General features: G+C 41.7%; 1 protein-coding gene across 2 annotated transcripts in view; it reads right to left on the reverse strand.

Moving 5' to 3' along the window:
- Positions 1-25,491, reverse strand: part of LOC139759047 (arylsulfatase B-like) — a 143,887-nt gene that overhangs the window by 41,633 nt on the left and 76,763 nt on the right. For both annotated transcript variants that reach the window (XM_071680953.1, XM_071680954.1), the window contains exons 6-8: positions 18,792-18,853; positions 18,087-18,191; positions 10,629-10,815 (exon numbers count right to left, since the gene is read on the reverse strand). In XM_071680953.1, coding sequence (XP_071537054.1) covers positions 10,629-10,815; positions 18,087-18,191; positions 18,792-18,853 — 354 coding nt within the window. The remainder of the gene's footprint in view (positions 1-10,628; positions 10,816-18,086; positions 18,192-18,791; positions 18,854-25,491) is intronic.

Raw genomic sequence — 25,491 nt, forward strand, 5'->3', positions numbered from 1 at the left:
AGGTGGTTTGATCGAGTGAGTAACGTAAGGGTAAGAGAGATGTGTGGAAATAAAAAGAGCGTGGTTCAGAGAGCAGAAGAGGGTGTTTTGAAGTGGTTAAGGCACATGGAGAGAATGAGTGAGGAAAGACTGACCAAGAGGATATATGTGTCGGAGGTGGAGGGAACGAGGAGAAGAGGGAGACCAAATTGGAGGTGGAAAGATGGAGTGAAAAAGATTTTGTGTGATCGGGGCCTGAACATGCACGAGGGTGAAAGGAGGGCAAGGAATAGCGTGAATTGGAGCGATGTGGTATACCGGGGTTGACGTGCTGTCAGTGGATTGAATCAAGGCATGTGAAGCGTCTGGGGTAAACCATGGAAAGCTGTGTAGGTATGTATATTTGCGTGTGTGGACGTATGTATATACATGTGTAAGGGGGAAGGTTGGGCCATTTCCTTCGTCTGTTTCCTTGTGCTACCTCGCAAACGCGGGAGACAGCGACAAAGTATAATAAAAAAAAAATAAATAAATATATATATATATATATATATATATATATATATATATATATATATATATATATATATATATATATACATATATATATATAATATATATATATATATATATATATATATATATATATATATATATATATATATATATATATATATATATATATATATATATATATATATATATATATATGCGTCCACACACGCACATATACATACCTACACATTTCAACGTATACATACATATACATACACAGACATATACATATATACACATGTACATAATTCATACTTGCTGCCTTTATTCATTCCCCTCGCCACGCCGCCACACATGAAATGACAACCCCCTCCCCCGCATGCGCGCGAGGTAGCGCTAGGAAAAGACAACAAAGGCCACATTCGTTAACACCCAATCTCTAGCGGTCATGTGCAATGCACCGAAACCACAGCTCCCTTTCCACATCCAGGCCCCACAAAACTTTCCATGGTTTACCCCAGACGCTTAACATGCCCTGGTGTAATCCATTGACTGCACGTCGATCCCGGTATACCACATCGTTCCAATTCACTCTATTCCTTGCACGCCTTTCACCCTCCTGCATGTTTAGGCCCTGATGGCTCAAAATCTTTTTCACTCCATCTTTCCACCTCCAATTTGGTCTCCCACTTCTCCTTGTTCCCTCCACCTCTGACACATATATCCTCTTGGTCAATCTTTCCTCACTCATTCTCTCCATGTGACTAAACCATTTCAAAACACCTTCTTCTCCTCTCTCAACCATACTCTTTTTATTCCCACATATCTCTCTCACCTTTTCATTACTTACTCTATCAAACCATCTCACACCACATGGTGTCCTCAAACATCTCATTTCCAGCATATCCACCCTCCTGCGCACAACTCTATCTATAGCCCACGCCTCGCAACCATACAACATTTTTGGAACCACTGTTCCTTCAAACATACCCATTTTTCTTTCCGAGATAATGTTTTCGCCTTCCACACATTCTTCAACGCTCCCAGACCCTTAGCCCCCTCCCCACCCTGTGACTTACTTCCGCTTCCAAGGTTCCATCCGTTGCCAAATCCACTCCCAGATATCTAAAACTCTTCACTTCCTCCAGTTTTTCTCCGTTCAAACTCCCCTCCCAATTGACTTGTCCCTCAACACTACTGAACCTAATAACCTTGATCTTTTTCACATTTACTCTCAGCTTCTTCTTTCACACACTTTACCATCAGTCACCAGCTTTTGCGGTTTTTTACCCGAATCAGCCACCAGCGCTTTAGTATGTATGTGTAAATCACATATGGTCAACGATGCATTGAAAGTCAATGTGGCGGAGTAGTACGAGTTTCAAGATTCCATGTATTTTTTAAGAAAGTGGGCATTTGTATGTGTGTGAAGTATATCTGTTTTTTACTCCCGATCGGTCCAAATGTACCCTGTGATATATCATATACAACGAGATTGTTTTCTGTGAAAAAGTACAGTGATGAACTTGGATAAGTAGCTAAGAAGTTCTTTGGAATATTCAGGTTAAGAACTTTAGGCATTCGCTGGGAAAGGACGGAAGCAGGCTAACAAAATAGCAAATAGCAAGCAGGGTTCACCAGGGAGCAGGCAGAATTAGCCAAAGAGCTGGCCAGAATTAGCAAGAATGTTATTAATGTTAGAGAAATGAATGACAAGTGTGGTGATGAAGGCAGAGTAAGGAGTGATATCGGAACGTATGAGATCAAGGTGCTTAGATTACCAAAATTCAGGAGTCAGTTAGAGATTTGAAAAATTTACCACATCACAAGGTTTAAAGAAGGATAAGTGGTGAACTACAATTGAGTTTTTTGTTGGCAGATAAAGCCTTGGAAACTTGTTTGGGTGATGCAAAAGCAGTGGTATACGACACTGGCTGGGATTCATTGCTGAATACAATCAACCTCACGGCTGAAGGGTGTCGATCAAAACTTCGAGCCTCGAGACCGGACAAAGGTGAGACCACTTTACAATTTGCAGTGACGGCGGCATAGTGGGTCAGGGGGGCTAAGGTCCCCTCCTCAAGTTTGAAAAGCAGGGGCCTCAGCCCCCCCTCCTCTGCCCAATTTTGTTTAGCCTTACTTGTATAGAGCTGCAGTATGTTGTGAAAGCTTTCGCTTCAGTGACCCCCTCCCACCAACCACACACACACACACACACACACACACACACACACAAACACACACACACACTTTTTAGAAGTGCCGCCTCCCCTGTTTACAAATTTTGCCAACAATAAAGCTATCCAATTTGTATAGACCACTAATATAAGTGTTACAATTCTTTGTGTATTTGATAATAGAAGATTCAATGATATTTCTCGTGGTAGAGTGACAGTTAATAACTGAATTGACATTACTCCACTCAGTACCGTGGTCATAATTTTTGACACAATTCGACAAAGCATTTGATACTTGTCTTGTTCTTATACTATACCTTGGTTGCTTAATCCTAGCATAAAATCCTTACCAGTCTGCCCAACATGGAACTTATCAAAAAATTTTACAAGGTATTCTGTAAACAAAGCCCGCAGGATTTTGTTGTGAGTTTTTCATAAAGATATCCTTTATGGTACTGTTATAGTTGATGGCTACATTTACATTAAAGGATTTAAGCAACCTGGGAAGTAATGTAATATTATCACTAAAAGAGAGAACTAGAATATTCTTGGGTTTAACTTTATAGAATGATTTCTTTGCCAACTTAAGGGATTTATCAATGAAAGATCTAGGATACTTTAACTTGGATCCAATAGGATATATCTTCGAAAACTCATATTCAAAAAATTCCGGACTGCATATACGTATTATCCAAAGGAACATCGATTGGAATGATGATGATTTAAGTCTGCCATGTGGAGCTGAGTGACAATTAATATATGAACAAACATTGGTGGGATTTATGTGGATATCGAACTTAAACATGTTTCTATCCCTATGGATCATGCAGTCATAAAGAGTTAACATACAATTATTTTCTACTACAGTAAAGTTAGTAGAAGGTAATAAATTGTTGTGTAAAGGGCGAAATTTAGTACCTTCTGTCACCTTAACTATGGATGCATGATCCATAGGGACCAAAAAATGTTTAGATTTAACATACACATATATCCACCAATGTTTGTTCATATATTCATTATTACGCAGCTCAACATGACAGAGTTAAACTATTATCATTCCAGTCGATGTTCCTCAGGGCATTACGTATATGCAGTCCAGAATTTATTGATGAGTTTCAGAAGATGTATTCTGTTGGATTTATACAGCATTGTTGGTACTCTTATACCTTCAGACATACCCCGCTTTTGCCATTCCAGATAACAACCTACTTTTCACATATTCTTCAATGCTTCCACAACCTTCGCCCCCTCCCCCAACCTATGACTCCTCTGTTTCCATTGCTCCATTTACCGCCATTTCCATTTCCAGGTAACTGAAACACTTCACTTCCTGTAAATCTTATCCATTCATGTTCAAACTCCAGCTAACCTATCCCTCAACCCTGCTAGAGATAATAACCTTGTTTTTGCTCATATTTACTCTCAACTTCCTCCTTTCATTCTTTACTCGGTCACCAACTTCTGAAGTTCCTCACACGAATCTGCCACCAGTACCGTGTCATCATCAAACAATTAATTTGCTTCCCATGCCCCCTCATTCCCTACAGACTACATAGTCGTCCCTCTCAAAGACCCGCGCAAATACCTTCCTCGCCACCCCATCCATAGACGAATTAAACAACCATGGTGACACCTACATACCCCTACCGCAGATCAAACGTCACATGGAACAACTTTCCTCTCTTCCTAATCCTGCTTCAGATGGAAAAACAGTCAAGTGGAGTCGGTGAAATGATCCGTGGTGTATTATATGGAAAACATTTCAAAGAAAATAAGAAATCTGTCCTACTTAAGTTTGTTGAGGCTCTAGAAAAAATGAAGAAAGATGATACTTTGTATATAACAAAAGCTGACAAAGGCAATGCTGTAGTGATCATGTGCAAATGAAACTATAAAGAAAAAGAGTGCGATCTCCTACGGGATATTGATGCATATTGTGAACTAAACAGGGGTCCAACGGAAAAACAGAGTAGAAAATTCCATGAAGACACGAAAAATCTGTTGAAAATCAGGGAAGATTTGATCAAACAATTTTCAACACAGAACCCAACACCATACATGTACGGATTAATCAAGACCCACAAACCAAACAATTCCCTGAGGCAAGCTCTGTAGGTTCTGTTACTTATAAGATATCCAAGTGGCTAATGACATTACTGTCACCTTTTGTGGGCACCATTTCAGATTCATTCGTGCAAAAGAGCGAGGATCTGGTTAGAAAGCTGAAATCCCTAAATGTAAAGTATTCTTATAAGTTAGTGAGTATCAATGTGAAATCGCTGTTCACCATCGTCCCGGCAAATGATGTGTTACCCCATCCTCCCAAACATCTTGGGAAACAACCTCGAGGGCATCCCTAGTAAAAACGTAATGAAACTGATAAGATTGTGTGTAGATAACTTCTCTTTTGTGTTTGAGGGCAGATATCATGCACAACAATTCAAAATGGTCCTGGGTAATCCCCTCTCCCTTGTGCTAGCAAATATTTACATGGAGCATTTTGAAAGCCATTTGCTAAACACTATAAAAGGAACGAAACACAGTTTGGATCTTATATGTGGACAACGTACTTTGCTTTTGCCCTAACAATCTACCCATTGATGACTTTCTGCATAAGTCAAGCCTGTTGGCTCCTTCCATAAAGTTTACTCAAGAAGTCGAAATGGATGTAGAAGTCATCAGCGATAAAGGTATCTTGAAAACTAAGGTTTACAGAAAACTTACAAATGTACTGTTTTATGTCTACTATTATTCTAATCATCACATTAATGTAAAAAAAATCGGTCTTCATATCATATAGGATCTCAGATCCTGAATTTTTAGATGATGAACTGAAAATGATTTAGTACATTTGACAGTGTCAGAGCACAGCAAGGAAACGCTTCTATAGTGGCCAAAATAATAAGCCAAAACATAAAACTAACCAAAGACCCCTTGTTCTTCCCTTCCATGAGAATTTTCTCGAATGTGTTCAGTCTCATAAAACTCAGCGTACATGTAGTATTCAAATATTACAACACCATCAAGAAAGCCCTCATCAAAAGTAGCCCATCAATCAATACAGGTGTTGTTTATAAAGTCTCATGTAATGAATGTAACCAATCTTATATTGGACAATCGGGGAAATATTTGGAGACTAGGATCTCACAATATGAGTTTAGTGTTAGGATAGCCCAGCAGAGCAGAGGCTTATTCCAACATAAAGCTGCCTTTGATCACCATATAAACTGGGAAGGCGCTAAGACCATAGCAAAATCAAATTGTTTCAGTGAAAGAAATGTAATTGAATCATGTCTGATCTCTGGCACATTTGACCAATATGTAGATATGTCCTTTGGTCATTTCAAATATGACCAACTGTTTACTGAAATGATTATGAAGTATCCCTAAGAAAAACTGTCCACACACCATGTGAGGGGAGGAAGGTCAGACATGGCAGGTCACTTTATTAAACTTCACTGCCCATCCACTCTCCACGGGTATTAATAAAGCCCCGCCTTGCTGCTGCCTGTGTGCTCTTAAGGACTTCATCACTTGTAGAGATAATAACTGATATGGCACTACTCTAGTCAGCACAGTGATCATGATTTTTAACGTGATTAAACAAGGCATTTGATTCTTATCCTGTTCTCATTCTATATTCATGTTGCTTAATTCTAATAGAAAGTTCCTTACCAGTGTACCCAACATAAAACCTATCGCAATTTTTACAGGGTAAATGCACACTGCGGAACTTTCTGGTGAGATCCTAATTAATATATTCTTTATGATATTGCTGTGCTGAAAGCACCATTTACATTAAAGGATTTAAGCAACATGGGAAGTGAAGTAAAATCATTACTAAAAGGGAGGACTAAAAGTTTCTTGGTGTCAAGGGGAGGTTTGGGCTGACTGGTAAGGATCTTTCTGTTAGACTTAAGCGACATAAATACAGTATAAAAACCGAACAAGAATCAAATGTCTTGTTTAATCAGTTTGAAAATCATGATCATAGTATTGACTAGAGTAATGCTAACTCAGCTATTAACTCTAACTTGTACCGCTAGAAATATCATTCAGTCATCTATCATTCAATACACAAAGAATTGTAACATTAATATTAGTGAAGGTCTATACACTTTAGATAGCTTTACCGTTGATAAAATTTGTAAACAGTTCCCTTTCTTGTCCACATCCACATCCAGGCCCCACAGGCCTTTCTATGGTTTACTATAGACATTTCACATGCCCTGGTTCACTCCATTGGCAGCACGTCGACCCTGGTATACCACACGTTCTAATTCACTCATTTCTTTGCATGCTTCTTACCTTCCTGTATGCTCAGGTCCCGATCGCTCAAAATCTTTTTTGCGCCATCCTTCCACCTCCAATTTCGTCTCTCACTTCGTCTTGTTCCCTCCACCTCTGATACATATATCCTCTTTGTCAATATTTCCTCACTCGTTCTCTTCAAACCATTTCAAACCCTCTTCTGCTCTCTCAACCACACTCTTTTAATTTCATTACTCAATCAAACCACCTCACACCACGTATTGTCCTCAAGCCTTTCCTTTGCAACACATCCACCCTCCTCCGTAAGACCCTATCTATAGCCCATGCCTTGCAACCATATAACATTCTTGGAACAACTATACCTTCCAGAATACCCATTTTTGCTCTCCAAGATAACGTTCTCTCCTTCCACACATTCTTCATTGCTCCCAGAACCTTCGCCCCCTCCCCCACTCTGTGACTCACTTCCTCTTCCATGATTCCATCCGCTGCTAAGTCCACTCCCAGATATCTAAAACACTTCACTTCGTGCTAAGTCCACTCCCAGATATCCAAAACACTTCACTTCCTCCAATTTTTCTCTATTCAAACTTACATCCCAATCAAATTGTCCTTCTACCGTACTGAACCTAAAAATCTTGCTCTTATTCACATTTACTCACAACTTTCTCCTTTTACACACTTTTCCAAACACTGTCACCAACTTCTGCAGTTTCTCACTCGAATTAGCCACGAGAGCGAACAAGAACTGATGCCCTTCCTAGCCCTCTCATCCCCAACTCCAAAACTCTTGCGTTCACCTACCTAACAAATTGAACAATCGTGGAGACATCACACACCCGTGCCACAGACCGACATTCACTAAGAACCAATCACTCTCCCCTCTTCCTACTCGTACACATGCCTTACATCCTTGGTAAAAACTTTTCACTGCTTTTGGCAACTTACCTCCCACACCGTATACTCTGAAGACCTTCCACAAAGCATCTCTATCAACCCCATAATATTCCTTCTCCAGATCCATAAATACTACATACAGATACATCTGTTTTTCTAAGTATTTCTCACATACATTCTTCAAAGTAAACACCTGATCCACATGTCCTCTACCGCTTCTGAAACCACACTGCTCTTCCCCAATCTGGTGCTCTGTACATGCTTTCAGTCAATACCCTCCCATATGATTTCCCATGAATACTCAACAGACTTATGCCTTTATCCCCTTTGCCTTTGTACAATGGCACCATGCATGCATTCCGCCAATCCTCAGGTGAATGCATGCATTCCGCCAATCCTCAGGTGAATGCATGCATTCCGCCAATCCTCAGGTGAATGCATGCATTCCGCCAATCCTCAGGCACTTCGCCATTGTCCATACATACACTGAATATCCTTACCAACCAATCAACAGCACAGTCACTCCCTTTTTCAATAAATTCCACTGCAATATCATCCAAACCCACCACCTTGCTGGATTTCATCTCCCACAAAGCTTTCACTACCTCTTCTCTCTTAACCAAACCATTTTTACTGGCCCTTTCACTACGTACACCACCCCAACCAAAACACCCTAAATCTGCATCTCAATCATCAACCCATTTAACAAACCTTCAAGATACCCACTCAAATTCCTTCTCACTTCATCACTAAATTGTATTTACATCCCCACTTGGCCCCTTTACCGTTGTTCCTATTTGTTGTCTTACGCACGTTACTTACCTCCTTCCAAAACATCTCTTTATTCTACCTAAAGTTTAATGATACTCTATCACCCCAACTCTCATTTTCCTCTTTTTCAGCCTTTGCACCTTCCTCTAGACCTCCTGTTGCTTCTTTTATACATCTCCCATTCATGTGCACTCCTTCCTTGTAAGTACCATTCAAACGTCTCTCTGTTCCCTTTCACTAACAATTTTAATTCTTCATCCCTCGACTCACTACCCTTTCTAATCTGCCCACCTCCCACCTTTCTCGTGGCGCATGCATCTTTTGCACATGCCATAGCTGCTTCCCTAACTACATCACATTCCTCACCCACTTTCTTAACGTTATTTGCTTTCATCTTTTGCCATTCTTTTTTTGAAAACCTCTACAAACCTTCGCTTCCAGCTGCCCCTCTCAGCACATTAGCATCTTTCTTTTACACGCTTGTCAATCAACACGTAATCCACTAATGCACTTTGACCATCTCTCCTACTCACATACGTATACTTATTTATGTTTCTCTTTTTCAACCAGGTATTCCTAATAACCAGTCTTTTTTCAGCACACAAATTTACAAGCTCTTCAGCATCTCTATTCGCAACACTGAGTACCGCGTGTACACCAATCATGCCCTCAACTGCCACGTTACTCACCTTTGCATTTAAAGAACCTATCACTAATACCCTGGTCTCGTGCATCAAAGCTGCTGACACACTCGCTCAGTTGCTCCCAAAGCTCTTGCCTCCCTTCTCAAGACCAGATGCATAGTCACCAATAATCACCCCTCTCTCTCCATCCACTTTCAGTTTTACCCATATCTCTTACTTTCTTACATTCTATCACACACTCCCACAAGTCCTGCTTCAGGAGTAGTGTTACTACTTCCTTAGCTCTTGTCCTCTCACCAACCCCTGACTTTACTCCAAAGACTTTTCCAAACCACTCTTCCCCTGTATCCTTGAGCTTCGTTTCACTCAGAACCAGAACATTCAGATTTCTTTCTTCAAATGTACTACCTATCTCTCCTTTTTTCTCATCTTGGTTACATCCACACACATTCAGACACCTCAATCTGAGACTTCGAGGAGGCTGAGCACTCCTCGCTTGACTCCGCCTTCTACGACACGCGGGGAATACGAAGGGGTATTCTTTCTCCCCTATCCCCTATATATAGCGTTAATGACATGGCCTACATTAGGGCATTCATTTGCCCTAGCCATCTCAACTAAAGTAAAAAAGGAAATTATAAATGGATCTTGGAAGTGTTTTGCATAAACCTACCCGTCCACTCCTTGATCCAAGGCAGTCTTCCAGGCATCAAGGAACCTGCAAGCCTTGATCATTTTTGGAGATGCTCAGGTTGAACAGGATGTGCTATGGAAACCAGGAGCCAAAGGTGTAACGTGAGCAAACCACAACCTTTCCTTGATACTCCAAAGCAACTGTTAGATTGTGTTACGACGGAGGAACTCGGGAGGAATTAGAAAGAAGTATGTTACGTTAGCATCAGTGCGAAGGTTAGCTGAATCTATGGCGAGAAAAACTATCAGATCATTTGAAATTTGTTTGTTGGACGAGAGTGTGTATAGAGAAGTTTCGACATGATCGGATAATAGAGAAATTTAGAGCTACTCGTAATGCCATACTAATGTTGGAAAGAAGTACAGAAGTTGGCTGATGAGTCCCTTTACGGTGGACACTGGTCGCTAAAAAGGCATCATAGAAGTTTTTTGGTCATTGGGTCAGATCTACGAACAGAGAAGCAAAGATCATGTGGACTTCGTCAGCGCTATGTTTCTGAGGGAAAGGTTAAAAAGTAATTTTTTTCTACATGTTTAGCTACATAGGCACCTTGTGATGCCTGCATGCTGTAGTCACAGGCAATATGGTTAAAGTTTCCTAACCAGTGGACAGTCGTAGATCAAGGTTTCGATGTTTCGTTATGACCTCGGCGAAATAGCACGAAGTTTTCCCTCAAGCTGATATAACATAACGCTTTACCTTTGCCTCTGAGAGACCCGCCGTTGTCTGAGGAGAAGATGATGAGGGTGTTGTCGTAGAGCCCTGTGGTGTGCAGCGCCTTCACCACCCGGCCCACTGCATCGTCCATGGCCGTCACCAACCCCAGCAGTTTCTGACGGTCTGAGTCTGGCTCGTCCGGGTAGAACTCGAGGTACTCATCAGGCACCTGCAGGGAGTACTGGATGTCAGCCAGGCTTTACATACTTTCAGCCCCAAAGGTGGTAACTCATCTTGCTCGTCCAGGTACTCCTCAGGCATCTGTGTTGAGTAACGGATATCAGACGGTCTTACTGCACTTAGATTCCTAACGATCGTGACTGTTCCTCCTCATGTACGCTCCTGCGAGGCAGCATTATGGTGTGTTTTGACGCCTGTAGAGTACTAATTCTTATTCCTTCTCTAGAACAAAATACAGTATTGGGTGGTTAAAAATCAAAAATATAAATGATATAGAATAGAAAATGACGGCAGATAGGAACAAAAAAAAAAAAATCTGTTGTATTTCAGTCTTCATGACTTGCTTATGTGTCCCTACCTTCCTCGTCCGACTGTCGTATTTCAGAATAAATGTTTTCTTTCCCCATTGTGATCATGGATCTAGAAATACCAATTCACACTGAAAAAGAAAACATTTTCACCTTAAGGAATCTTCTCTTGGCTGATCCTCTGCAGATTTCTGTATCTTGCCTCACTTAACCTTTCACTCTACATGATTTCAAAAAATCTTTTTCTTCACTAAAATATTTTCAAGTTTCTGTGGAAGGGAAGTTACTCGACAGAATTTTTTTTCTTTCCTTTTTCATTTCCTTATTGTTCCTTCCTCTCTGTACATTCTGATCTACTTTTTATTTCTTCTTTTTATCATTTTTCAGATTTTGTATCGTGGCGATATTGGACGGATTGTATGATGAGGACATGACCATTATTGTTGGAGTAACTACTCAGCCACTTGATTCCCTTGGCTCTCTCTCTCTCTCTCTCTCTCTCTCTCTCTCTCTCTCTCTCTCTCTCTCTCTCTCTCTCTCTCTCTCTCTCTCTCTCTCTCTCTCTCTAGTAGGATGGTGAAAGAAGAGGTGGGACATGGGAAGGGTTAGTTTGAAATGAGAGAGAAGACTGTGATGTGTATACTGTAACATTTTGAGGCATGTGGATGATCATCTACAAGAATGTTCTTGACACGCTTGGAGGGGGGGGGGGGTATGTATTTATATTTATCTTTTGGTTCTTAAAAGGAGATTAACAAAGCAACGCTGAGCAATAGTCGTTGTGTACATCGATGCATTGACTGGAACCTCTCCAAGTGCTCCACAGTTTCGAGGGAACCAAAGGTGTTCCATGTTTGTACTGCTGTCGAGATCTCTGAATTGTCTGTAATTTGTATCATCGTTGTCTTCGTCTCTGGCATACGTTTTGGGACTGCTTCTTAAAGGCATGAACCGACTGGTTTAATCTTTAATCGCTTGTGCTGTTCAGTGGTGCTGTTGAGGTATCTCTCATCTGTAAAACTTTGTCTTGATCCTCTGTAACTTCAGCATGCGTAATTTGGAGGCAAGGAACGTTGGTGTAGGAGGATTAAGTTTGGAGAAGTATTACCATGGCTTTGACCAGGTGTAATTTTTGGTTTCTGTCAGGAGCCAGAATCTCTACATACTAGTCAGGGCCGCTTTTCCTTGTACGGATCTCTTGTTGATATGATCTATCATCAAACCCCTACATGTTGATAGGAGACCCAGGATTCTGCAGCGAGCGTGTGCTTCCTTCTATGATTACGTCGCTTTGTTTTATTCTTTCCAGTGTCTCCAGTAAGTTGGTTGATGTTTGTTTTTCTTTTCCAGTCCTTTGCGGATATTACTGTGGTTGCCTACGACTTAGACGGGTATGTTCTGGGAGTGAGTTGTTCGAGACTGCAATTTGAGTGGCTCCGTCGGCATGGAGGTCCATTCTCATGGCACCATCAAGTGGAGGAATGTCAGCTGTGTAAGTTATGAATAGTGTTGGTGGTAGGGCGCTTCCTTGTGGCATCCCCGCTTGGCAGCTTGGGAGGGGGAATTTGGATGACGTCGCAGAGTATATGATGATTGCGATACGTTGGCTTAGAAAGCTACACACTCGTAGCTGGTTATGATAGTTTGCACTGTGAGTGATTAGTCCACTCTGCCAAAGGCCTTGCTTATGTCTCTTTGAATAATGTACAATGTGTTCCTTGTCCTCTGGAAAGAACAATTTCTTATGCTGCAATCTCAATTGCTGAGGTGGTGCTTGTTACCCTCTGGAAGCCGTATTGGTTAGGGCTATAGAAGTTATTGTTTCCTTGGTCTTCTAGGATGGATAAGGGGTGGTAGTTCTTCGGATCTGTTTTTCGTATTTCTGGTTTTGATGTCATCTGCCTTCATTGAGCCTTAGGGAAAGTATCCTGTGCTTGGGATAGTACAGTAGATACTGAGAAGGTATTGACGTCATTATGGAGGCAGCTTGCTGATTTGCAGATTATCTATAACTTTTTCCCGAAGCTGAGTTCTTGGTTTTCTAGATGGCTGTTCGAAGTTCCTATGGGAAAGTCGAAATGAGTCTGTGGTTTGGTGTGGGATGATTTCTTTCTCTTCCGAGTCCGTTATAACTTTTTTGTGATCTTGGTTACAGTTTCTGTTTTCTCAGACGTAATCTTGAACGCTGTTTTTCATGTGCTCGTGAATTCTGTTGCCATACCCTCATCATCATCATCATCATCATCATCATCATCATCATCATCATCATCATCATCATCATCATCAGTATTGTTCTTGTTATTTTTTAAAACTATTTCCAGTAGTTAGTAACAGTGCTGAAGCCCACTACCGTGTGCAGCCAGTTAAAGGGTAAGGAGGTATTCACAAGTGTAGATGGTGAAAGAAGAGGTTGTCAGCCAAAGGTGTGTAGATCAGCAAGAGAGAGACAATAGGTAGGCCTGCAGATAGCAAAGGCAGAAGAGACATGGGCAGTATGAAAAGTGGTTGAGTATCTTACCTTACCCATTAGAACTTGTAAAGGGCATGGGTCCAGGTTAGGGCTTTCACAGAGCACACCTTGAGGTCCCGGTATGAAAGTCCTAACCCTCTGAGAGCACTTCCACTCTTGACACCATACGAGTCGCCTATTTAGTGTAACAGATGTCACGCGCACGATGTCTTTGTCAGTTAAGTCCTGTACGCCCGGGGTGCCGTTACAGCTGCACTTATGCTGATGTGAAGCATAACAAACTCCTGAGACTTGCGTGTCTATAATGCAAGTCTCCGACCCTCTAGGAGCCACGATGTCCGGTCTCCGGAAGGACCCTGCGGTAGGAATACGAGGCTAAGATGACCTCGTAACTTTTGCCTCAACCTTCCTGGCTAAAAAGGCATTGATAGTGTCTTACCTCTTCACCCTGCCCCTATGGATACGTTGGCATACGTGAGCGACATGCCCAATCGTACCGAGCTTGTGACAAGTGTCACAGAGGCCGGAGAAATCGGGTCGGCTCCTTTTAGCTTTGTCGGGAGTGGGGAGTGTTCCTGACCACACTCTGATGGCCTTGATATAGGTTCTTGGACCGCCGCCTGAATCACCGGGTCAGACGAGGTGAGCAACATCTCGAACCTGGCTAGTATATTTCGCCGGACGGTCGAGACAAAATCAGGAATCCTAGGACGACCTTCCCCTGCCGCTGAGTGGAACAATGCGCAGGGCGCGTCATGGGGTAAGCAGAGCCAAAGGTGAGCCGCAACTTTCACCTGCCTATCCATACTCGCTAACTGCGTATCATAAGCCTCCCCCAGCACTAGGCGAGGCATTAGCTTGGGTACGAGGTGGTCCATGAGGATTTATTACTCTTGTGAGATATTAGGGGAGGGGGGCCTGGTGGTGTTGGCTAGCCCCTCTTCTAGCATGGCACCTGTAGGATTTTCGCCTACCCCCTGCCCCAACGAGGACACCAAGGTACTTATAATCGTCCTCAGCTTCCATGGAGCCGATAGCGTTACCCGAGACTTGGAACGTTCTACTTTTTGTTGACGTACCAAGTTTGGCGCTTATCATCGATTTCCAAGCTCAGCGACCGACATTGTCCTGGTGAAAAGAGTTAGCATGTGCCTGCCTTCCATGGACCTTACGCCCCCGAAAGCTGGGAAAGGTGGGCCCACACTGTGGGAGAGCAGTCATCAGCCGCTTCCCTTTGGCTTTGTTGGCACCCGACTTACCAATAGTAGCTGGTACGCTGTTCCCGAGGGACTTTGTTCTAGCGTAACGGGTGCCACGCAACGAAAACCCGTGACAACGGTAGACGTCCCGGAAGGGTTTACATAGCACTGCCGCCCGTAGGTAGCAGAGGACCGCGGTCAGCTAGACTAGTAAGTAAAGCTTGGACAACCCTCGACTCTCAGCTGCTGAGTGGCTTAAACTGGATCACCACTCAACGAAGCTAAGGTTTCGGGAGGCGCGATCACACTTATTATTCGGCTTGCGCTGTGTAAGTAGTGTGACGGGGTCTTTTTGCGACCCCCTGGCATACCCTCGTGAGCGCCTGACTCCTTGCTAGAATGTTCTTGGGTCAAAATATTTCTGTGCTTGATCACATTTTTCCCAGCGCAGATTATTTTGTTCTCTTGTCTTTGTTTTTACCAAGGTCTGCTGGAGGTCTTTAGAGTGTTGGTACAGAGCATATGTCCAGCCCTGGGAGTCTGCGTTTAGTTTTTTTCACTTCTTGAGTGGATGGATGTTATAATGATGACTTTATCTACCTCCTTATCTGTCTATCTGTCTCTCCCTTTGCATCCAGTCTTGACGTCCGCTGTTCTCTTGTGTCCATGTTACTATCACTCTGTTGCATGTTTTATATTATGGGCAAATTAAGTTTACATATTTTCGATTTCATTTTTGTTTCTCAGTTCACTGTTCACAACGCCTGCTTCCCTTGTGGTGTAATATATTCCAGGGAACAGGTAACTAATTTAGGTCGTCCAGGTATATGTGTGCTGTGAATATTGAAGGCTGAAAACAGGAGTGAGTGGAAAAATGGAGGTTTTGAGAAGGACTGCGGGTAAGAGTGGTAAGGTGCAGTTAGGAAAACCAAACAAAGATTCTTATTCACAGATTTGTGAGCATGAGTCATTCATAGTTGTTCGGGAAAGGTGTGTTAGTTGCACCATCCTATGTACGAGAGGAGAACTTGTCACAACACTAGAATAGTTTCATTTCTTGTGAGTGATCTTGAAGCAAAGTCTCTTCACGTAAAGACAAGCCGGAAGGTCTGCAACTACTTTTGAAGCAAACAGGTTGAAGCAAACAAATGAAATTTGGATTACAAAGCTGTGGCCGGGAGCTGAGGTCAATCAAATTACTTCGAGGTAAAGACAAAGTGTGTTCATTATTGTGGGCTGAAATGACGGAAAGAGGAAGAGGTTTGGGAGTGAACCAATCGTGCCCTTCTTTCCGCCATTTCAGCCTACAATAATGACTGCACTTTGTCTTTACCTTAGGAATAATTTGGTCAATATCAGCTCTTCAGTAAATGTCCTGCCTTACTTGTGAGTTATGTCTGATATATTTTTTAAAAAATGTATCAATACCACTGACATTTTTCTAATAGTCCAAGTTCTTGGCTTTGATGAGATTCCTTTCATCGCGCTATAAGCGAGTTATCTCTCACCAATGTCTGGATCTCTATAGACTCGTTGAATGATAAGGCTGATAACATTTCCAACAGAGTATACCACAAGCCGGGTTAGGTACGTCTGGGTAATAGAAGACATAACGATGGAAAGTCATACCAAGTTATCATTAAACCAAACACCAAGCTTCAGAACAACGAAAATCCATTAATCTCATAAGTATATGGAAATCTGAAGGTATAATCTCTCAGCATAAGAAAGTTAATGACGTACGATTGATGAATTAGAACTTATCCCTACATATGAGTTCACAGTCATTGATGCTGTGACTGAGACCTTCGTTGAGTGTCATACTAGAGACCTTTGGAGCTGAGCTCAGCTTAAATACACTTGAAATAAGTAAAAAAAGAATCAGAATAGACGGGAAATGTGGGTATGTTATGCTCTGTGAAATCCTATCACTCCTGTCCAGGTGGAGTTAAGTAACGTTACTGCATCCCGAATTAATACGTGAGAATAAATCAGCCGGACGTGAGGACCGAACTAAATGTTAAGTATAGACCACCAACTATCCCAGCGGAGTTAGACTGAGAACACTACAGAAACATAACGAATCACTGTACAGCAGCGAGACGCTCATTTTCGGTAACTTCATGACCAACATGTTTTCATGGCTGCCTGAGCTTATTTGGGCATCTATCGTGTGTATGCTATCAGAGCGTTTAGTTTGATTTCCGTATATTGCATGTCATTACGGAGATTTCCTGCGTATGTAGGACTTTGGAGTATTGGCTATTCGGGTGCACTTTGTCAGGGTTCATCTGTATCACCTATGTTTCTATGCACGACCGTCTTACCTTACACTGCGTAGCTGTGGCGAGGTGATGGTCGTCACAGTTCACACACTCATGCAGCCTTTCTGAGAGTTGCTTCCATGTGTGTCTGGGCCCTAAGCACATGGAATATATCTTGCGCTCTGATTGAGAGCGGTTTTTAATGTGTGTTGCTCAGCTGCATTGTAGTCATAAAATCATTTCAGGAGAAAATCCTTTAGGTCAAATTTCGTGACTGTTTAAGAGACAGGTTGCACACCTTCAGGGCCAATGGGTAAACCTTGACGTCAGACTGGATTTTGTGCTTATGAACTTGATGATTAAAGATCCACGTGATCTTCGCCAGAGTTTTAATCGCTGTGGTCTAGATCGTGACTCAGTAATTGTCTGCTGTTGTTGATGATGACGGACAGGCGGCATTTCGGATCGTGCGTCTTTGTGATGCGCGGTTTTGCTCTCAACTGTCAGAAATGTACAGGTTGGGCGACCTGGCTTGAGAAGCACATTTTAGTTGGGCTGAATGCGAACAGTTTGCTAAATATTTCCCTGCCATTGTGCTGGCTACGGTGTACGCTGCATCATGACCAGACCCGCCTGGTTGTTACTTATGAAGTTCCGCCTTCGTTGTGTGGACGTCATCTGTGTTAGTGTCTGCCGAAACCGAAGTATACATGCATGAGTTTACTTCGCCTGAACACTGTGTATATGTTATCAGTAGCGGAAGAGTCTACATATTTCTTGTTTTCAGGAATATCCCAGAGCTTGCAACAGAACACGACTTGCAAAAGAAGAAAAATTCAAAGGTGTTTTCGTTGCCTTTGATAACTCTGACTTCCTAAGAATTGAGATGCTTTAAAACAAAACTGCAGGTTTGTCAGTTTCTTAACATGGAAGATTGAGTCTAAACATTGATTAGTATATTCACATTTCTATATATATCTTGTGTGTATTCAAATCTTAATGATAGTCACGTGACTCACCTCTAAAGGCGTGTGGACGTTCTGGAATGCCAGGTAAAGGTAGAAAGGTGCTTCTTTACCTTGTTGTTCCTCTATCACCTCCACAGCTCGATCTGCGAACAGGTCCTGGGAAGACACAGTCATGAGTTAAAGAGATTGACGTGGTCGTAGTATCTCAAAAAAGATGAGAGTGAAAAGTCATGGGGGGAAAAAAACGAAGGAATTCAGCAGCGTGGATATAAGATACCTCCCCTATTCAGTACTAAGTGATCTGAGAGTCGTGAAGTAATGATATGTTATATGGACGGTGATTAGAATATGAGAAGCAACGACGGAGACACTGGAGGTTTCATTCTCCTCACAGTAAGAACATTCTCTTCCTACCATGACCACAATAAGGCCCAGTGAGCAGGTAGTCAATCCAGTGCACTTCCCTGTGATATTTGAAGTCCTTGCTTTATATGTAGCAAGTCTTGCCATTTTTAAGGAGACAAAAGCAAGGGCCAGGGTCGGACATACACGTGACGATTATAGAAATAGTTCTCAGGTGTCAAGTTTATTGGCACAGTGATCATAAGCCCTAAAGCATAATGGTAAACACAGAGGTGGCGTTGAGGAATATCAGATTTCAGAAATAACTTTGAATGAACTGTAACGCTACAAAGATGATGCGTCTACACACATCGGGAAGTTACTGGGTAGTGCGGACCGCCAGGATCAACTCACAGTGCTGTGGGTTCCGTTGGCTTCCCAAGCAACACGCTCTCCATCTCGGAAGTCATACCCGCCTGGTGCACCAAGGGAGAAGGACAACATTAGCGTGGAGACACTGTCTGGCTGTAACTGTAGAGACAGTTTCTCAACAGAGCAAGTTTTTACTTTGTACAAAAAGCAGATTATCGAATCCGATTTCAGAATTTTCATTAAGTATATATATATATATATATATATATATATATATATATATATATATATATATATATATATATATATATATATATATATATATATATATATATATATATATATATATATATATATATATATATATATATATATATATATATATACATATATATATATATATATATATATATATATATATATATATATATATATATATATATGTATATATATATATATATATATATATATATATATATATATATATATATATATATATATATATATATATATATATATATATATATATATATATATATGTATATATAAAGATTTTTGGTCTGTCAAGGCTGACCAACTACCTACCCTCATGTATCCAAGATATGGTTGTACTTTGTGTAGTGAAGACAATTGAGAAACATCATAAGCCAATATTCCTGTTTCATGATAAGAGAAGTGGACAAGGCAGTATGATACAGTGGTTAAATTGATGAAAACTACTATTGACGTTTGTGTAAATAAATCATACATTTCCCTTTTCCATACCCAGAGGTTGAACCATTATGTGACATTCATTTTTCATTTCATTTCAAGCTAGAAGTTTCAGTTTTCTAAATTATTTCTTACATTTTTCATATGTATATATATATGTATGTGTGTATGTGTGTATATGTGCGTATGTATGTGTGTATATATATTATATATATATATATATATATATATATATATATATATATATATATATATATATATATATATATATATATATATATATATATATATATATATATATATATATATATGTATATATATATATATATATATATATATATATATATATATATATATATATATATATATATATATATATATATATATATATATTATCCCTGGGGATAGGGGTGAAAGAATACTTCCCACGCATTCCTCGCGTGTCGTACAAGGCGACTAGAGGGGACGGGAGCGGGGGGCCAGAAATCCTCCCCTTCTTGTATTTTTAACTTTCTAAAATGGGAAACAGAAGAAGGAGTCACGCGGGGAGTGCTCATCCTCCTCGAAGGCTCAGACTGAGGTGTCTAAATGTGTGTGGATGTAACCAAGATGTGAAAAAAGGAGAGATAGGTAGTATGTTTGAGGAAAGGAACCTGTATGTTTTGGCTCTGAGTGAAACGAAGCTCAAGGGTAAAGGGGAAGCGTGGTTTGGGAATGTCTTGGGAGTAGAGTCAGGGTTAGTGAGAGGACAAGAGCAAGGGAAGGAGTAGCACTACTCCTGAAACAGGAGTTGTGGGAGTATGTGATAGAATGTAAGAAAGTAAATTCTCGATTAATATGGGTAAAACTGAAAGTTGATGGAGAGAGATGGGTGATTATTGGTGCATATGCACCTGGGCATGAGAAGAAAGATCATGAGAGGCAAGTGTTTTGGGAGCAGCTGAATGAGTGTGTTAGTGGTTCTGATGCACGAGACCGGGTTACAGTGATGGGTGATTTGAATGCAAAAGGGAGTAATGTGGCAGTTGAGGGAATAATTGGTATACATGGGGTGTTCAGTGTTGTAAATGGAAATGGTGAAGAGCTTGTAGATTTATGTGCTGAAAAAGGACTGGTGATTGGGAATACCTGGTTTAAAAAGCGAGAAATACATAAGTATACGTATGTAAGTAGGAGAGATGGCCAGAGAGCGTTATTGGATTACGTGTTAATTGACAGGCGCGCGAAAGAGAGACTTTTGGATGTTAATGTGCTGAGAGATGCAACTGGAGGGATGTCTGATAATTATCTTGTGGAGGCTAAGGTGAAGATTTGTATGGGTTTTCAGAAAAGAAAAGTGAATGTTGCGGTGAAGAGGGTGGTGAGAGTAAGTGAGCTTGGGAAGGAGACTTGTGTGAGGAAGTACCAGGAGAGACTGAGTACAGAATGGAAAAAGGTGAGAACAATGGAAGTAAGGGGAGTGGGGGAGGAATGGGATGTATTTAGGGAATCAGTGATGGATTGCGCAAAAGATGCTTGTGGCATGAGAAGAGTGGGAGGTGGGTTGATTAGATTGGGTAGTGAGTGGTTGGATGAAGAAGTAAGATTATTAGTGAAAGAGAAGAGAGAGGCATTTGGACGATTTTCGCAGGGAAAAAATGCAATTGAGTGGGAGATGTATAAAAGAAAGAGACAGGAGGTCAAGAGAAAGGTGCAAGAGGTGAAAAAGAGGGCAAATGAGAGTTGGGGTGAGAGAGTATCATTAGATTTTAGGGAGAATAAAAAGATGTTCTGGAAGGAGGTAAATAAAGTGCGTAAAGTGAAGGGCGCAAATGGGGAGGTAATAATAAGAAGTGGTGATGTGAGAAGGAGATGGAGTGAGTATTTTGAAGGTTTGTTGAATGTGTTTGATGATAGAGTGGCAGATATAGGGTGTTTTGGTCGAGGTGGTGTGCAAAGTGAGAGGGTTAGGGAAAATGATTTGGTAAATAGAGAAGAGGTAGTAAAAGCTTTGCGGAAGATGAAAGCCGGCAAGGCAGCAGGTTTGGATGGTATTGCAGTGGAATCTATTAAAAAAGGGGGTGACTGTATTGTTGACTGGTTGGTAAGGTTATTTAATGTATGTATGACTCATGGTGAGGTGCCTGAGGATTGGCGAAATGCGTGCATAGTGCCATTGTACAAAGGCAAAGGGGATAAGAGTGAGTGCTCAAATTACAGAGGTATAAGTTTGTTGAGTATTCCTGGTAAATTATATGGGAGGGTATTGACTGAGAGGGCGAAGGCATGTACAGAGCATCAGATTGAGGAAGAGCAGTGTGGTTTCAGAAGTGGTAGAGGATGTGTGGATCAGGTGTTTGCTTTGAAGAATGTATGTGAGAAATACTTAGAAAAGCAAATGGATTTTTATGTAGCACTTATGGATCTGGAGAAGGCATATGATAGAGTTGATAGAGATGCTCTGTGGAAGGTATTAAGAATATATGGTGTGGGAGGCAAGTTGTTAGAAGCAGTGAAAAGTTTTTATCGAGGATGTAAGGCATGTGTACGTGTAGGAAGAGAGGAAAGTGATTGGTTCTCAGTAAATGTAGGTTTGCGGCAGGGGTGTGTGATGTCTCCATGGTTGTTTAATTTGTTTATGGATGGGGTTGTTAGGGAGGTGAATGCAAGAGTTTTGGAAAGAGGGGCAAGTATGAAGTCTGTTGGGGATGAGAGAGCTTGGGAAGTGAGTCAGTTGTTGTTCGCTGATGATACAGCGCTGGTGGCTGATTCATGTGAGAAACTGCAGAAGCTGGTGACTGAGATTGGTAAAGTGTGTGAAAGAAGAAAGTTAAGAGTAAATGTGAATAACAGCAAGGTTATTAGGTACAGTAGGGTTGAGGGTCAAGTCAATTGGGAGGTAAGTTTGAATGGAGAAAAACTGGAGGAAATAAAGTGTTTTAGATATCTGGGAGTGGATCTGGCAGCGGATGGAACCATGGAAGCGGAAGTGAATCATACGGTGGGGGAGGGGTCGAAAATCCTGGGAGCCTTGAAGAATGTGTGGAAGTAGAGAACATTATCTCCGAAAGCAAAAATGGGTATGTTTGAAGGAATAGTGGTTCCAGCAATGTTGTATGGTTGCGAGGCGTGGGCTATGGATAAAGTTGTGCGCAGGAGGGTGGATGTGCTGGAAATGAGATGTTTGAGGACAATGTGTGGTGTGAGGTGGTTTGATCGAGTAAGTAATGTAAGGGTAAGAGAGATGTGTGGAAATAAAAAGAGCGTGGTAGAGAGAGCAGAAGAGGGTGTTTTGAAATGGTTTGGGCACATGGAGAGAATGAGTGAGGAAAGATTGACCAAGAGGATATATGTGTCGGAGGTGGAGGGAACGAGGAGAAGTGGGAGACCAAATTGGAGGTGGAAAGATGGAGTGAAAGCGATTTTGTGTGATCGGGGCCTGAACATGCAGGAGGGTGAAAGGAGGGCAAGGAATAGAGTGAACTGGATCGATGTGGTATACCGGGGTTGACGTGCTGTCAGTGGATTGAATCAGGGCATGTGAAGCGCCTGGGGTAAACCATGGAAAGTTGTGTGAGGCCTGGATGTGGAAGGGGAGCTGTGGTTTCGGGCATTATTGCATGACAGCTAGAGACTGAGTGTGAACGAATGGGGCCTTTGTTGTCTTTTCCTAGTGCTACCTCGTACACATGAGGGGGGAGGGGGATGGTATTCCATGTGTGGCGAGGTGGCGATGGGAATGAATAAAGGCAGACAGTGTGAATTGTGTGCATGGGTATATATGTATGTGTCTGTGTGTGTATATATATGTGTACATTGAGATGTATAGGTATGTATATTTGCGTGTGTGGACGTGTATGTATATACATTGTGTATGGGGGTGGGTTGGGCCATTTCTTTCGTCTGTTTCCTTGCGCTGCCTCGCAAACGCAGGAGACAGCGACAAAGCAAAAAAAAAAAAGAAATATATATATATATATATATATATATATATATATATATATATATATATATATATTGGGAGATAAGTTTGAATGGAGAAAAACTGGAGGAAGTAAAGTGTTTTAGATACCTGGGAGTGGATCTGGCAGCGGATGGAGCCATGGAAGCGGAAGTGAATCATAGGGTGGGAGAGGGGCGAAAATTCTGGGAGCCTTGAAGAATGTGTGGAAGTCGAGAACGTTATCTCGGAAAGCAAAAATGGGTACTTGAAGGAATAGTGGTTCCAGCAATGTTGTATGGTTGTGAGGCGTGGGCTATGGATAAAGTTGTGCGCAGGAGGGTGGATGTGCTGGAAATGAGATGTTTGAGGACAATGTGTGGTGTGAGGTGGTTTGATCGAGTAAGTAATGTAAGGGTAAGAGAGATGTGTGGAAATAAAAAGAGCGTGGTAGAGAGAGCAGAAGAGGGTGTTTTGAAATGGTTTGGGCACATGGAGAGAATGAGTGAGGAAAGATTGACCAAGAGGATATATGTGTCGGAGGTGTAGGGAACGAGGAGAAGTGGGAGACCAAATTGGAGGTGGAAAGATGGAGTGAAAGAGATTTTGTGTGATCGGGGCCTGAACATGCAGGAGGTTGAAAGGAGGGCAAGGAATAGAGTGAACTGGATCGATGTGGTATACCGGGGTTGACGTGCTGTCAGTGGATTGAATCAGGGCATGTGAAGCGCCTGGGGTAAACCATGGAAAGTTGTGTGAGGCCTGGAAGTGGAAGGGGAGCTGTGGTTTCGGGCATTATTGCATGACAGCTAGAGACTGAGTGTGAACGAATAGGGCCTTTGTTGTTTTTTCCTAGTGCTACCTCGTACACATGAGGGGGGAGGGGGATGGTATTCCATGTGTGGCGAGGTGGCGATGGGAATGAATAAAGGCAGACAGTGTGAATTGTGTGCATGGGTATATATGTATGTGTCTGTGTGTGTATATATATGTGTACATTGAGATGTATAGGTATGTATATTTGCGTGTGTGGACGTGTATGTATATACATTGTGTATGGGGGTGGGTTGGGCCATTTCTTTCGTCTGTTTCCTTGCGCTGCCTCGCAAACGCAGGAGACAGCGACAAAGCAAAAAAAAAAGAAATATATATATATATATATATATATATATATATATATATATATATATATATATATTGGGAGATAAGTTTGAATGGAGAAAAACTGGAGGAAGTAAAGTGTTTTAGATACCTGGGAGTGGATCTGGCAGCGGATGGAGCCATGGAAGCGGAAGTGAATCATAGGGTGGGAGAGGTGGCGAAAATTCTGGGAGCCTTGAAGAATGTGTGGAAGTCGAGAACGTTATCTCGGAAAGCAAAAATGGGTACTTGAAGGAATAGTGGTTCCAACAATGTTGTATGGCTGCGAGGCGTGGGCTATGGATAGAGTTGTGCGCAGGAGGGTGGATGTGCTGGAAATGAGATGTTTGAGGACAATATGTGGTGTGAGGTGGTTTGATCGAGTAAGTAATGTAAGGGTAAGAGAGATGTGTGGAAATAAAAAGAGTGTGATTGAGAGAGCAGAAGAGGGTGTTTTCAAATGGTTTGGTCACATAGAGAGAATGAGTGAGGAAAAATTGACCAAGAGGATATATGTGTCAGATGTGGAGGGAACGAGGAGAAGTGGTAGACCAAATTGGAGGTGGAAGGATGGAGTGAGAAAGATTTTGAGTGATCGGGGCCTGAACATGCAGGAGGGTGAAAGGCGTGCAATGAATAGAGTGATTTGGAACGATGTGGTATACCGGGGTCGACGTGCTGTCAATGGATTGAACCAGGGCATGTGAAGCGTCCGGGGTACCATGGAAAATTCTGTGGGGCCTGGATCTGGAAAGGGAGCTGTGGTTTCGGTGCATTATTACATGACAGCTAGAGACTGAGTGTGAACGAATGTGGCCTTTGTTGTCTTTCCTATCGCGACCTCGCACACATGAGGGGGTAGGGGGTTGTTATTCCATGTGTGGCGAGGTGGCGATGGGAATAAACAAAGGCAGACAGTATGAATTATGTACATGTGTATATATGTATATGTCTGTGTGTGTATATATATAT

This window comes from Panulirus ornatus, chromosome 32, assembly GCF_036320965.1.
Source record: "Panulirus ornatus isolate Po-2019 chromosome 32, ASM3632096v1, whole genome shotgun sequence".
Classification (NCBI taxonomy): Eukaryota; Metazoa; Arthropoda; class Malacostraca; order Decapoda; family Palinuridae; genus Panulirus; species Panulirus ornatus.